Here is a 15450-nt window from a genome sequence, read left to right as displayed (position 1 = left end):
AATTGTCCGATAGATCTATTCAGAAAGCACCCGATAAGACAGCTAACGGTTAGCAGGCCGCAGATGGGTGTTCAGGTAATGTCACGACGGAGGGGCCAGTTGGATAACTCCCTCGGGCAGATGACGTCGGTAGTCCAGTCATGAAGGCCCGGTGGGGCTCCGCGTCGGCAGTAAAACGGGTCCGGATAGGTGATTGTAGCCCAGAAGTGGCTGATGGTACTCTTCAGCTGGCTAGCTCCGGAATAATTTATGTTTGCTCCGGGATCGACGTAAGCCAATAGTCACACGGATAGCAGCGAGCTAGCTGCAAGATCCAGGTGTAAATGTCCAGAGCTTTCGGTTGAAATCTGGAGATATGGAGAGAAAAATACGTCTGGTATGTTCTGGTCCGAGTCGCGTTGTACAAAACTGGCGATAGCTTTTCGAGCTAAATGCTTACTTAAAAGTCCTTAACCAACAATGCAGTTCAAGAAATGGAGTTAAGAAAATATTTCCTAAATAAACGAAAGTAAACATTTTTATAAAAAGTAACACAATATAATTACATAACAATAACGAGGCTTTATACAGGGGGTACCGGTACCGAGTCAATGTGCAACATCAGTATTCTAATGATATAGTCTTTAATTCTTCTTCTAGAGTCATACAATTGTCAGGATTTGTGTCAATTCCATTTAAATTTGCCCTGTTTTATAACTATTTTCAATGAGGGTGAAATGCCCGACCATTGGGTGAGTGAAGCACATCTACAATACAATTAATTTCTGTACCATTTTCAAGGTTTGGGTCAATTACATTTAAATTCAGCCTATTCTGTGGTGGCAGGTAGCCTAGTGGTTAAGAGCGTTGGGCCAGTAACTGAAAGGTAGCTAGTTCGAATCCCAGAGCTAACAAGGTGTAAAAATATGCTGTTCTGCCCTTCTGCAAGGCTGTTAAACCCCCAGCAACAGCTTCTCTATGAGTGCCGATGACGTTGATTAAGTCAGCCCGCCGCACCCCTCTGATTCTGAGGGTTTGTGTTAAATGTGACACATTTCGGTTGAATTTATTCAGTTCTGCAACTGACTAGGTATCCCCTTTCTCTTCCCCCCTTCCTTTCCCCATCAGGAGGTAAACCAAAATTCTAATTTTCCTCAATGCTTCTCTATTACAAAAAATTGGACTTGGAATTTCAATTGCTTCCTGAAGTACTTCATATGAGTCATTCCCTGTCATTTCAGCAAGCCATGACACCCACCATCTCAGATTGTTCTTAAATTGTTTCTATATTTAGAAACAGGTACGATTGGCATTCCTTTTATTGTATTTCATCTAGGACAAGTTAAGCTAATTGATTGCACCCAAATGGTCAATTTTATTCAGATAATATTCAATAAATATAGTACCTAACATCTGATTTAGACCAAATTTCTTCCTACCCATGCCAATCCCACCACAACAACCCAATATACAGTATCAGTTCTCTATGTTTAACAAATAGTATGAAGCTGCGGCTTGGAGTATTGCTCCATACTACGTAATATATTCCCTGTTTATCTGGTGATGGTTTTTCTTTCACTGTTCAAAGAAATATGTAATATAGGTTTCCTGCATTATTTACCACAAAGTAGTATGACAGTACCAAATAGATCTCAACATTTCCTTTGTAACTTTGGGTAGAAAACCAATAGATTTGTCTCATGATGAAAATAAAGTGTGTGGTCATCCTCACAATTCAAGCCAGTCTTCCATGGAAGCAATCCAGTTTGTCCATTTACGCGTAGTCGGTGTCCAGGAAACGGCCCCTTTCTGTGTGGTTTATTTACTTCAAAAAATGGCTGCATTAGTTACTGTTAGACCATTCTTGGTGAACAAGCAAACCATGTTGGAGCTTGGACCACAATTTTTTTTCAGTTCAGGTAACACTTGGACCTTAATGTTGAGTAAGCAAAAAAAAGGCTGTGGAACCAGTTACTTAATAATAATTAGTTGAACAACTAGATTTTTTTTCAGTGCAGGCACGTGCACAGATCAGCGCTGCCTGTGCAGAGCACATGCCCATTTGCGCTTCTTTCTAGTCTCTAAAATGCCCCTTTATTATTTATAATTTTTTTGGATACAGTTTTTGTCATTGTTGTTCTGAACCCAGTTGTCATTAAATTTGCTTTAAATACAGTGGGGAGAACAAGTATTTGATACACTGCCGATTTTGCAGGTTTACCTACTTACAAAGCATGTAGTCGTCTAATTTTTATCATAGGTACACTTCAACTGTGAGAGACGGAATCTAAAACAAAATTCAAGAAAATCACATTGTATGATTTTTAAGTAATTCATTTGCATTTTATTGCATGACATAAGTATTTGATACATCAGAAAAGCAGAACTTAATATTTGGTACAGAAACCTTTGTTTGCAATTAGAGAGATCATATGTTTCCTGTAGTTCTTGACCAGGTTTGCACACACTGCAGCAGGGATATTGACCCACGCCTCCATACAGACCTTCTCCAGATCCTTCAGGATCCTTTCAGCTCCCTCCAAAGATGTTCTATTGGGTTCAGGTCTGGAGACTGGCTAGGCCACTCCAGGACCTTGAGATGCTTCTTATGGAGCCACTCCTTAGTGTGTTTAGGGTCGTTGTCATGCTGGAAGACCCAGCCACGACCCATCTTCAATGCTCTTACTGAGGGAAGGAGGTTGTTGGAGGTTGGAGGTTGTTGGCCAAGATCTCGCGATACCCCATCTATCCTCCCCTCAATACAGTGCAGTCGTCCTGTCCCCTTTGCAGAAAAGCATCCCCAAAGAATGATGTTTCCACCTCCATGCTTCACGGTTGGGATGATGTTCTTGGGGTTGTACTCATCCTTCTTCTTCCTCCAAACACGGCGAGTGGAGTTTAGACCAAAAAGCTCTATTTTTTTGTCTCATCAGACCACATGACCTTCTCCCATTCCTCCTCTGGATAATCCAGGTGGTCATTGGCAAACTTCAGACTGGCCTGGACATGCGCTGGCTTGAGCAGGGGGGGACCTTGCGTGCGCTGCAGGATTTGAATCCATGACGGCGTAGTGTGTTACTAATGGTTTTCTTTGAGACTGTGGTCCCAGCTCTCTTCAGGTCATTGACCAGGTCCTGCCGTGTAGTTCTGGGCGGATCCCTCACCTTCCTCATGATCATTGATGCCCCACGAGGTGAGATCCTGCATGGAGCCCCAGACCGAGGGTGATTGACCGTCATCTTGAACTTCTTCCATTTTCTAATAATTGCGCCAACAGTTGTTGCCTTCTCACCAAGTTCTCTGGCCTTGGCTATTGTGGAGAGGTTGGAGTCTGTTTGATTGAGTGTGTGGACAGGTGTATTTTATACAGGTAACGAGTTCAAACAGGTGCAGTTAATACAGCTAATGAGTGGAGAACAGGAGGGCTTGTTGTTGTTGGAGGACATGCCTCCCCAAAATGTCTGTGCACGGCCCTGCTCTGAGCAGCGCTAAAGATGTTCTATTTCAAGGATCCGCCACTCAAGTGAATCCTGCTATAACCTTCTTCCGAAGTAAGATGACGTTGCTATAACAGCGAAAGCTTCAGACACACACGCGACACACAAGACATCAACAAGACCCACATGACATCAACAAGACACACATGACACACAAGACTCTCTTTGGATTAAATGACACAAGACCAGAGGGAATCACTACAGTTTATGTTGTATGTAGAAAACATGGTGTTTGCCAATCAGCGTTGAATGAGGGTTGTGTATCAAACTGTTGGTAAGCTGGAATGTTTGGGTTTGAATTCTCTTCCAGTGTTGAATTCCTGCAAAAAGATTAGGGTTTCAATTGAATAGCTTTACTTTTGTTGCCTGTCTTGAAGTGAATTACACCTCTTGGCTGTGGAGACCCACTTCAAGAGCAATGTTTGCCAATTGCCTACTGCATAGTTAATACATTATGCAAGAACTGGGCCATCAAGCATTTTGGGGTAACACCTAATAATAACTATCATTTATTAACCATTTATTGATCATGTGTTAATGATTTTCTGAACATTTGTAAATTATTATAATGCTCCGGTATCCAAATAATAGCCTAATGTAACAGCATGCAAAGATTTGTTGGAATAATTTTATAAAACAATTAATTTCGTAAGTACATTTTGGCCATATAATTGAGACTGAATGATAAAAAAACAGCTTTGACCAAGCTGCTTCAGCGCACACCCGACAGCTGGTGGCACACGCTGTCCAAATGGATCTAGCTTAGACTTCTTGCCAAAATATTGTTGACTGCTCCTTCAACAAGAGACATCAGCTTCTAGTCTTCACTAAGGCTAAGGACTGGGAGCAGAGTTGCAGATATATTTTGTACTTACAGCTATTTGCTCTTTGTTTGTTTGTGGTTTCTTTATCCTGAGAACCTGCATAGCACTGATACAGCCCTGTAGACTAATGTTTGTACTTTATAATTCGGTTCCAAGTTGCATTCAGTGACAGTGAATTCTCTATATATGCAATGCCGTGCAGATATCCAGAGCAAATGAATAACTATGAATTTGGGACAGATTTTGGGACAGTCTCCAACAGAACTTTGGACTTACTCTGCCTCATAGGAGGGTTCCCAGTTGTACCGGACAAGAGAATTTGGCCATACGTCGGTGCTGTTCTTCTCTGCTATGGCATCTAATGTCAGTGCCAGAAATCCAATTTGACAAATTGCCCCCATTATTTTGGTTGATGGCCAATGAGGCAGTAATCCTGTGTTTAATCAAAGACCCCCATTTCCATGTACATCTGAAACGCAGCATGTTGACGTAAACGGAAGTCTGCCGGCTTACACTGAAATTATATTGTAATTAGTGAAAGGCTTGTCAAGTGTCTGTTTTCATCCATATTTCCTCTCAAGGGACATTTCTAAGTATTGTAAATGATCAAATGGGAATCTGTCATGTTTTCCTCAGATATCCAGGAGTTCTATGAGGTGACGCTGCTGAACACCCAAAAGAGCTGCAAGCAGAAGCTGGAGGAGGTCAACCACATGGCCGACAAGTGGGAACAGACGGGCACGGGCTCCCTCACCGCGGTGCTACAACACGCCTGCCCAACCGAGGTGAGCCTGATGGGACCTCGGAGTAGCGGGCTTAGAAATGTAATGAATCCTGCCAGTCTACCCATTACAGGATTATTGACTTGAATGTGGAGGCCGTTTCTACTCATTGTAGTTCTGTGGTAGTGGTACTACTTCACCAATGAGGAAGCCAGTTGACTCTAAAAAACACAAAAAAATAATAGCACGATAAGATAACTGTTTTTCTGTTTGACAGTTTAAGTTCAAGTTTTATTACAGTTTGTAGGTATTGAGATACATACATTGGGATTGTTCCTTGCCTAAGTTCTCAAGCAATAAAACAGACAATGGAATAAATTACAGATTTGTGAAAACAAAAATACTGAATAATAATTTCCTTGTGTGTATCACAATTTCAAAGTGGAAATTACAAACTATAGAATACTTTTTATAACTCAAATAAACAAAAATGTTGCATTTCCTGCTGTGCAGGAAAATTCTTAGCAACAAAAGAGTGATCACGTGAAGATCCTACATCTGTACTTTGTGTCACCTAATTAATTATTATTATATTCTCTAACTACATCAATCGGCATGACATCAAATTTGGTCAGGTTCAATTAATATATGTGGGTCTTTCTATAAAAGAGGGTACAAGTGAGTATTTCTTGTAGTCTGTTTGGAGCTCTTACAAAGTCATTAATAATAATTTGACATTTTTATTCTTCATGTGACTACATTATGATATAAAGGGGAACATAAATACATTCAATATAATTCAAAAGTTTAATCAAAAGCTATGTTTAAAAATGTATGAAACTGTTGTTTGTAGTTATATCATATACTCAGCATTTAACAATTGAATTACACATTGACCTTGATCATGTGAAGTTCCTGGATATTGCTTGTCTGTCTCTTTTTTGTATGGAGATCCCGGAAGTGTATTGTAACCTCGTAGCATTTCGTATCTCCCTATGTTACGGTGTGTGAACAGTTTTGAAGGGCACACATATCCAAAATAATGTATGTGATTGAAAAATCCAATGCTTCAAACAGAAATAGTAACTTTAATATTGTCATGCCTGCTCCCGCTCTCCCTCTCTGGCGCTCGAGAGCACACCTGTCACCATCATTATGCGCATCAGCGCTCATTGGGCTCATTTCTGTTTCCCCTGTCCAGACGCTGTCCGTATTCTGTTCCTGTCCATTTCTGTTTCCCCTGTCCAGACGCTGTCCGTATTCTGTTCCTGTCCATTTCTGTTTCCCCTGTCCAGACGCTGTCCGTATTCTGTTCCTGTCCATTTCTGTTTCCCCTGTCCAGACGCTGTCCGTATTCTGTTCCTGTCCATTTCTGTTTCCCCTGTCCAGACGCTGTCCGTATTCTGTTCCTGTCCATTTCTGTTTCCCCTGTCCAGACGCTGTCCGTATTCTGTTCCTGTCCATTTCTGTTTCCCCTGTCCAGACGCTGTCCGTATTCTGTTCCTGTCCATTTCTGTTGTCCCTGTCCAGACGCTGTCCGTATTCTGTTCCTGTCCATTTCTGTTTCCCCTGTCCAGACGCTGTCCGTATTCTGTTCCTGTCCATTTCTGTTTCCCCTGTCCAGACGCTGTCCGTATTCTGTTCCTGTCCATTTCTGTTTCCCCTGTCCAGACGCTGTCCGTATTCTGTTCCTGTCCGTGGTTATTAAATGTTCACTCCCTGTACCTGCTTCTCGTCTCCAGCGTCCATCCTTACAAATATGATTAATAAAACTAAAATCAATACTGTCATTAACAGGGTTCGTCAATAATATAAAAGTAGTTTGATGCGCATTTGATGTCTAGCTGTTTAGTTACGTAGGGACATTATCGCGCAACATCAGTTGATTCAGGAAAGGATTTTCTGAATGACAGTCATGTGATAAAGAGCTTGTGTGATACTGAATGCGATTTAACAACAGCCAAAGTGTGGGAATAATGTTGATCTCGAGGATTGACAGACAGTTGACAGACAGTTTTGGTGTCTGTTGTTACGGCGGTCAAGATAATTAGCCTACTTCATAGACAACATTAAATCAAGATTCCTGAGGTAAGATTATGTTCCATGTACATTTTAATAATTTATTTTCCGAGTTCAAATGGAATATGAAAACAGCCTGTTTATACATTTTTGAAGAGAAATCCATTTTTTTTGTGCATATAAAACTCCCAAAAACCTTCATATTTTGATGTTCAAATGTGTGTAGGGTTTAATGTGGAATGCCTGCTCAAGTGCGCCGCCAACACTTCCTGTCCTTTAGTAGGAGGTCACCCTTCTAACTCCATTCTATTAAACTATTATCTAATAATTAATTGATTAATAGCTGCTCATACCATGCCACAGTGCCAATATAAGGTAAGATTTCAACATTTCTGCATATGATTTAGTGTCTATTGACTTGTTAATGAACTGCTGTTACTGTAAATGGTTAGCTGACTAATACAGTGCATTCGGAAAGTATTCAGACTCCTTGACTTTTTCCACATGTTGTTATGTTACAGCCTTATTCTAAAATAGATTAAATCATTTCCCCCCTCGAGCTACACACAATACCCCATAATACAAACCAAAAACAGTTTTTTAAATACATTTTTGCAAATGTATTAACAATAAAAAACATATCACATTTACATAAGTATTCAGACCCTTTCCTCAGTACTTTGTTGAAGCACCTTTGGCAGCGATTACAGTCTTGAGTCTTCTTGGGTATGACGCTACAAGCTTGGCACACCTGTATTTGGAGAGTTTCTCAGATTCTTCTCTGCAGATCCTCTCAAGCTCTGTCAGGTTGGATGGGGAGCATTACTGCACAGCTATTTTCAGGTCTCTCCAGAAATGGCTGTGCATTTAGGGTTGTTGTCCTGTTGGAAGGTGAACATTCCCATTCCCAGTCTGAGGTTCTGAGCGCTCTGGAGCAGGTTTTCATCCAGGGTCTCTCTGTACTTTGCTCCGTTCATCTTTCCCTCGATTCTGACTCCCAGTCATTGCTGTTAAGAAACATCCCCACAGCATGATATTGCCAACATTATGCTTCACCGTAGGGATGGTGCCAGGTTTCCTCCAGATGTGACGCTTGGCATTCAGTCCAAAGAGTTTCATCAGACCAGAGAGCCTTGTTTCTCATGGTCTATGGGTCCCGTAGGTGCCTTTATGCTCCAAGTGGGCTGTCATGTGCCTTTTACTGAGGAGTGGCTTCTGTCTGGCCACTCTACCATAAAGGCCTGATTGGTGGAGTGCTGCAGAGATGTTTGTCTTTCTGGAAGATTCTCCCATCTCCACAGAGGAACTCTGGAGCTCTGTCAGAGTGACCATCGGGTTCTTGGTCACCTCCCTGACCAAGGCCCTTCTCCCTCGATTGCTCAGTTTGGCAGTGCAGCCAGCTGTAGGAAGAGTCTTGGTAGTTCCACATTTATTCCATTTAAGAATGATGGAGGCCACTGTGTTCTTGGGGACCTTCAATGCTGCAGAAATGTTTTGGTACCCGTCCCCAGATCTGTGCATTGACACAATCCTGTCTCTGAGCTCTATGGACAATTCCTTCGACCTCATGGCTTGGTTTTTGCTCTGACATGCACTGTCAACTGTGGGACCTTATATAGACAGGTGTGTGCCTTTCCAAGTCATGTCCAATCAATTGAATTTACTACAAGTGGACTCCAATCAAGTTGTAGAAACATCTCAATGATGATCAATGGAAACAGGATGCACCTGAGCTCAATTTCGAGTCTCATAGCAAAGGTTCTGAATACTTATTGTAAATAGGCTGATCAGTTTCACCTGTCCTCGTTATTGTCTCCACCCCCTCCAGTTGTTGCTTGTTTTCCACAGTGTATTTATCACTGTGTTTCCTGTCTCTCTGTGCCATTTTGTCTTGTATGTTTAGTCAAATCAACCAGCGTGTTTTTCCCGTACTCCATTTTCTATCCTCTTTTTGATAATCCTCCCGGTTTTGACCCCTGCCTGACTCTGGACTTCTTTTTTTGCCTGCCTGATCATCCTGCCAGGCTTGACCTTGATTCTGCCTGCCCTTCGGTATCTTTTGGACACTGAACTGGTTTTGATCCTTTTGCCTGTCCACGACCATTCTCTTATCTTCCCCTATTGGATTAATAAATATTGTAAGACTCCAACCATCTGCCTCCTGTGTCTGAATCTGGGTCTCGCCTTGTGTCATGATAGTATTGTGTATAGATTGATGAGGGAAAAAATGGATTGATTCCATTTTAGAATAAGGCTGTAACGTAACAAAATTTGGAAAAGGGGAAGGGGTCTGTATACTTTCAGAATACACTGTATATCCTAGCTACCTAGCTAACCATTGGTTATCTTAATAAAAACCGTATCTATTGCTAGACTTGAGATATGCCCCTAGCTATAGATAGTCAGTGGTTGCACATCTAACTAGCTCGAATGAATAGTAGAAATGTAAATATATTCTTTCACTGTTTACAGCAGGTCTGGGGCTTCTCAGACCAGTCTGATTAGCCTGATAGTGCCATGGGTGTGCAACTTACACCTGTGCAAATCTGTGTGTGTATGTCAATGGAATTAAACATCCAACCAATGCCTCAAGTGTCGTGCTGTAGGTCCACCACACATCTGAAGGGTTGTGGGGTACTGTGGAGAAACAACCCCTAACCTCTCCCCCTAGACACTGAGAGCATTGGACAGATTTGGACAGGTGTAGAGCAATACCACCAAAATTCCACTAAGCCTATCAGAGGGTGAGGTGGAGCTCTCACCATGTCACCACGCATCAATCCCTCTCAGATCTCCACAAGTGTCTAGACTCTGGGTAGTAGGGGCTAGGGGTTGTTTCTGGACAGGCCATGGGTATTATGGTAGCTCAGTCAGTCAGTCTGGCCCTGTAAAAACATGTTCATAGCTGTCAAATACTTACTTCCTCTGTCTCAATTGCATTTCTTTGATTTGTTGTCTCCTTCTCAAAACCCATTGGATGAGGTCAGAAGTCCCTCCCCTCTCACCTTCTTATCCAATGGGTTTTGAGAAGGAGGCGAGGAGAGAGGACATGAAGAATGAAGGACATGCAATTGAGATTCTCCCCTTGTGTCCTCCATTCCTCACATCCTTCTCAACGCACATTGGGGGAAGGTTCCTCCCCCCGGGCTCCAATGTAGTTACAATGCGAGGCAAGAAGTGGAGGAAACAAGGACAGAGGAAGCAATAATGTGATGTCTAGTTTGCACACACACACACACACACACACACACACACACACACACACACACACACACACACACACACACACACACACACACACACACACACACACACACACACACACACACTGTTTTAAGAGTTTACTGATTATAATAATATTATTTTTATTATTATTATCAAACCATTTAGGAATTTTGACCCTGATGTCAAAAATTGGTCCCTTTATTTATAGAAAGACCCATATGCTGTTTTATCTTGCCAGCCATTGGTGGATGTTGGCTTTCAACGGTCATCTTTAAAAAGAATAGGCCTCCAATGTGAGATGAGAACTGATAATTGGTCCCTAGATCCCCTGGAATCGGGAGCCCTGAGCAGATCGCCAGTTCCACACACCCATCCCTTCTTTAGCAGTTTTCCCCATTACACAGAACGACTCTGCTGACAAACACAGGCTCTGGTTCTACTGTTTTTTGAAGCTGTTCCCAACACGGAAGTAACAGGAGCTGTGTCGGCAACAGTGTGCTGGACTGTGTAGCTCTAGCTAATTCGCCTTTGAGAGAGAGCCTGCTAGTGTTGGAAGAGCTCCAAGAACTTGGCTATGATGTATATACGCAGGCCTGGCCTGTGACATTGTAATTTAAAGGAATGGATGGAGAGAGCTGAAGGTGTGAGGGTTATAAATGCTTGCCCTTTGACGAAAGCAACTTTCCACAATGAAGCTGAGACGTCTATTAATAAGTCCTCGAAATGGAGCTAGAATAAATTATTTATAGATTATTCTAGATTTTATTCATCATTCTTTTACTTGTTTGAACTACTTGTTGAGTCCTTGATTAGAATGCCGATTCTCACCCTGATGTTCATGACCATAGAAAAAGTTGGAGCTTGGAAGCTCTAACCCTGGCAATTTGATTGACAAACTCATGGGTACATTCGCAATGTCTACCTTGTATTGTGATGCAATAATTCCCATGGTATTTTGGAATGTTCTATCAACTGATGCTGGATTGCCATGGTAGTGTAGAATGTTCATACAACAGGTGTAGACCTAATCTAGCTAATATTTTCTAAGGGATGATTAGTAGTGTTTGGAAATGTTTTGTGTGATGGTGATGCTGCTTTTTAGTCCAGGACTAGGCTTAATCTGTCCCCGAAACTGTCCCAATACTACTATACAGATCATTATGATTGAATAAAATCAAATGTATTTGTCACATGCGCCGAATACAACAGGTGTAGACCTTACCGTGAAATGCTTACTTTACAAGTCCTTAACGAACAATGAAGTTCAAGAAATGGAATTAAGAAAATATTTACTAAATAAACTGAAGTAAAAAAATACAATAAAAAAGTAACGCCAGGTAATATGTACATGTAGGTAGGGGTAAAGTGACTACGCATAAATAATAAACAGCGAGTAGCAGCTGAATAAAAATAAATGGGGGGGGGGGGGCATTTGAAAAATTGTTCAGCAGTTTTATGGCTTGGGGGTAGAAGCTGTTAAGGAGCCTTTTGGACCTAGATTTGGCGCTCCGGTACCGCTTGCCGTGCAGTAGCAAAGAGAAAAGTCTATGACTTGTGTGACTGGAGTGTTTTCAAATTTTTTGGGCTTTCCTCTGTCACTGTCTAGTACATAGGTCATGGATGGCAGGAAGCTTGGCCCCAGTGATGTACTGGCCCGTATGCACTACCCTCTGTAGCGCCTTCCGGTCAGATGCCGAGCAGTTGCCATAACAGGTAGTGATGCAACCGGTCAGGATGCTCTCGATGGTGCAGCTGTAGAACTTTTTGAGTATCTGGGGACACATGCCACATCTTTTCAGTCTCCTGAGGGGGAAAAGGTGTTGTCGTGCACTCTTCACAACTGTCTTGGTGTGTTTGAACCATGATAGTTTGTTTATGATGTGGACACCAAGGAACTTGAAACTCTCGACACTCCACTAGAGCCCCGTCTATGTTAATGGGGCCTGTTTGACCCTCCTTTTTCTATAGTCCACTAAATCAAATCAAATGTATTTATACAGCCCTTCGTACATCAGCTGATATCTCAAAGTGCTGTACAGAAACCCAGCCTAAAACCCCAAACAGCAAGCAATGCAGGTGTAGAAGCACGGTGGCTAGGAAAAACTCCCTAGAAAGGCCAAAACCTAGGAAGAAACCTAGAGAGGAACCAGGCTATGTGGGGTGGCCAGTCCTCTTCTGGCTGTGCCGGGTGGAGATTATAACAGAACATGGCCAAGATGTTCAAATGTTCATAAATGACCAGCATGGTCCAATAATAATAAGGCAGAACAGTTGAAACTGGAGCAGCAGCACAGCCAGGTGGACTGGGGACAGCAAGGAGTCATCATGTCAGGTAGTCCTAGGGCTCAGGTCCTCCGAGAGAGAGAAAGAAAGAGAGAAAGAGAGAATTAGAGAGCACACTTAAATTCACACAGGACACCGAATAGGACAGGAGAAGTACTCCAGATATAACAAACTAACCCTAGCCCCCCGACACATAAACTACTGCAGCATAAATACTGGAGGCTGAGACAGGAGGGGTCAGGAGACACTGTGGCACTATCAGCTACTTTTGTTTTGCTCACATTGAGGGAGAGGTTGTTGACCTGGCACGACACTGCCAGGTCTCTGACCTCCTTCCTATAGGTGGTATCATCGTTGTCAGTGATCAGGCCTACCACTGTTGTGTCATCAGCAAACTTAATGATGATGTTGGAGTCGCGGCCACACAGTCGTGAGTGAACAGGGAGTACAGGAGGGGACTAAGCACGCAACCCTGAGGGGCCCCAGTGTTGTGGATCAGTGTGGCAGATGTGTTGTTGCCTACCCTTATCACCTGGGTGTGGTCCGAAAGGAAGTCCAGAATCCAGTTGCAGAGGGGGGTGTTTAGTTCCAGGGTCCTTAGCTTAATGATGATCTTTGTGGGCACTATAGGGTTGAACGCTGAGCTGTAGTCAATGAACAGCATTCTCACATAGGTGTTCCTTTTGTCTAGGTTGGAAAGGACAGTGTGGAGTGCAATAGAGATTGCGTCATCTGTAGATCTGTTAGGGCGCTATGCGAATTGGAGTGGGTCTAGGGTTTCACATGATGGTGTTGATGTGAGCCATGACCAGCCTTTCAAAGCATTTCATGGCTACCGATGTGAGTGCTACGGGGCAGTAATCATTTAGGCAGGTTACCTTAGTGTTCTTGGGCACAGGGACTATGGTGGTCTGTTCGAAACATGTAGGTATTACAGACTCGGTCAGGGAGAGGTTGAAAAAGTCAGTGAAGACTCTTGCCAGTTGGTCTGCACATGCTTTGAGTACACGTCCTGATAATCCGTCTGGCCCCGCGGCTTTGTGAATGTTGATCTATTTAAAGGTCTTGCTCACATCGGCTACGGAAAGCGTGATTATGCCATCATTGACTTGAATGGAGACCCCCTTTATATTAATTTGATTTCTATGTTCATGACATCATGCTGATGATTCTTAGCAGATTCATTAACCCTCGTGCTACCAACTTATTTTACCAACTGGGGTCATTTTGGCCCCAAGAACAAACTGTTTGAAAAAGCAACAATAAATGCAAAACATTAACTTATTAAAACATAATTACACATGTAAATAATGTTATCTGAAATAAAAAAGATCCAAAACAGACTGTTGTTTTAGCAACATTACAGTTCATTTGCATATTTTGCGAAACAAAAATATTCCCTTAAATAATGTGCAGCTTTTTTCCGAAGGACAATCCACATTAATACTAAAACGCTGATTTACCATCATTTGATTGTAGTATTATTTAGTTTTTGCTAGTTAAAAGGGGAGGTAGACTAAACATTTTATTTTATTGAAAAAACTGATTTGTTCATTGATCCTAGGAGACAATTACCAAAAATAAGGCTTAGTTTTCTTTATTTACTTACCCCACTGCCAGCATTAGCATCATGAACCCATAGGAGTGGTAGGATGGCAGGATGCTTCCTAAAGCATGCTCAAATGCTAAATGTCACTTCAAACCAAATGTTATAGCAACCCAAATACCATAACAAGTTGGACATATAGAATATTGGAGGATATTATACTAATTCTGGTATTTATATAACATTAACGTAGACTAACTATATTTTGAATAATACAAATCAATACAGCACTATGTGTACATTCAGATGGTAGCTGATTTCTGCATTACAGTTCTACCAAGTATTCATACCACAGACAGACTTTATGACCTCAATGACTGGAAGTCTATGGGTATCTACTAGCATACTAGCAGATAGCCATATACTTCCAGTCATTGCGCTAACTCTAGTTAGCATTGGCTTGTGAAACTATATCTACCTTCTTTCATATTGGACACAGAGACATAAAAATGGTATCCACTAGTTCATATGACTCTGGGGAAGTAGATAAAGGGCATAATTGCCATATTCATGAAATACTCCTTTAAGGAGCTTTGGAGATTATTCCACTCGAGAGGCGCAAAAAAACTGAAAGCAGATTTACTTAACTCCGTGGAGATTGAAAGGATCCTCAGGGTTAGCCATCCCTGAGTCCAGGTCTGGTAACTGTGCGGGGATTGAAGGTATCTTCAGGGTTAGCCATCCCTGAGTCCAGGTCTGGTAACTGTGTGGGGATTGAAGGTATCTTCAGGGTTAGCCATCCCTGAGTCCAGGTCTGGTAACTATGTGGTGATTGAAGGTATCCTCAGGGTTTGCCATCCCTGAGTCCAGTTCTGGTAACTGTGTGGTGATTGAAGGGATCTTCAGGGTTAGCCATCCCTGAGTCCAGGTCTGGTAACTGGGTGGTGATTGAAGGGATCTTCAGGGTTAGCCATCCCTGAGTCCGGGTCTGGTAAGTTATACATCTGAAGGTTAACAAGGAGGTAAGGTATGGCGGAAGTTTATGCAAGAGGGCTTTGTAGACTAAAAGAGTGCAATGCAGACCAAGTCTTCAAAGAGGGACAGCCTACTTGCTGATACAAAATGCAATGATGTGTACTGAACCTATCGCTCGTAAAAAGCACAATGCTCTATGATAAACTGCATCAAATTGCTTCAATACAGTGGCAGCGGCATTCATATAGAAGATATCGCCATAGCCAATAACTGAAATGAATGTTGACTGAATGATTTGTTTGCTATTTAATGTTCCTATTAAATAAGGCTATGACCTCAGTTGGCGGCAGGTAGCTTAGCGGTTAAGAGCATTGGGCCAG

The 15450-nt window shown here is 42.2% G+C and overlaps 1 protein-coding gene across 20 annotated transcripts in view; it reads left to right on the top strand.

Moving 5' to 3' along the window:
* LOC109872857 (disks large homolog 2-like) overlaps nucleotides 1-15450 on the top strand; it is a 306188-nt gene that overhangs the window by 47577 nt on the left and 243161 nt on the right. For all 20 annotated transcript variants that reach the window (XR_004206033.1, XR_004206034.1, XM_031808345.1 and 17 more), the window contains exon 3: nucleotides 4937-5085. Coding sequence is in view for 18 of the 20 variants with exons in the window: in XM_031808345.1 (XP_031664205.1) it covers nucleotides 4937-5085 (149 nt within the window). In the remaining 2 variants the exon portion in view is untranslated. The remainder of the gene's footprint in view (nucleotides 1-4936; nucleotides 5086-15450) is intronic.

The sequence above is a fragment of the Oncorhynchus kisutch genome, linkage group LG28 (genome assembly GCF_002021735.2).
Source record: "Oncorhynchus kisutch isolate 150728-3 linkage group LG28, Okis_V2, whole genome shotgun sequence".
NCBI lineage: Eukaryota > Metazoa > Chordata > Actinopteri > Salmoniformes > Salmonidae > Oncorhynchus > Oncorhynchus kisutch.
The sequence above is the reverse complement of the archived record's forward strand: the minus strand, read 5'-3'. Positions and strand labels throughout refer to the sequence as shown.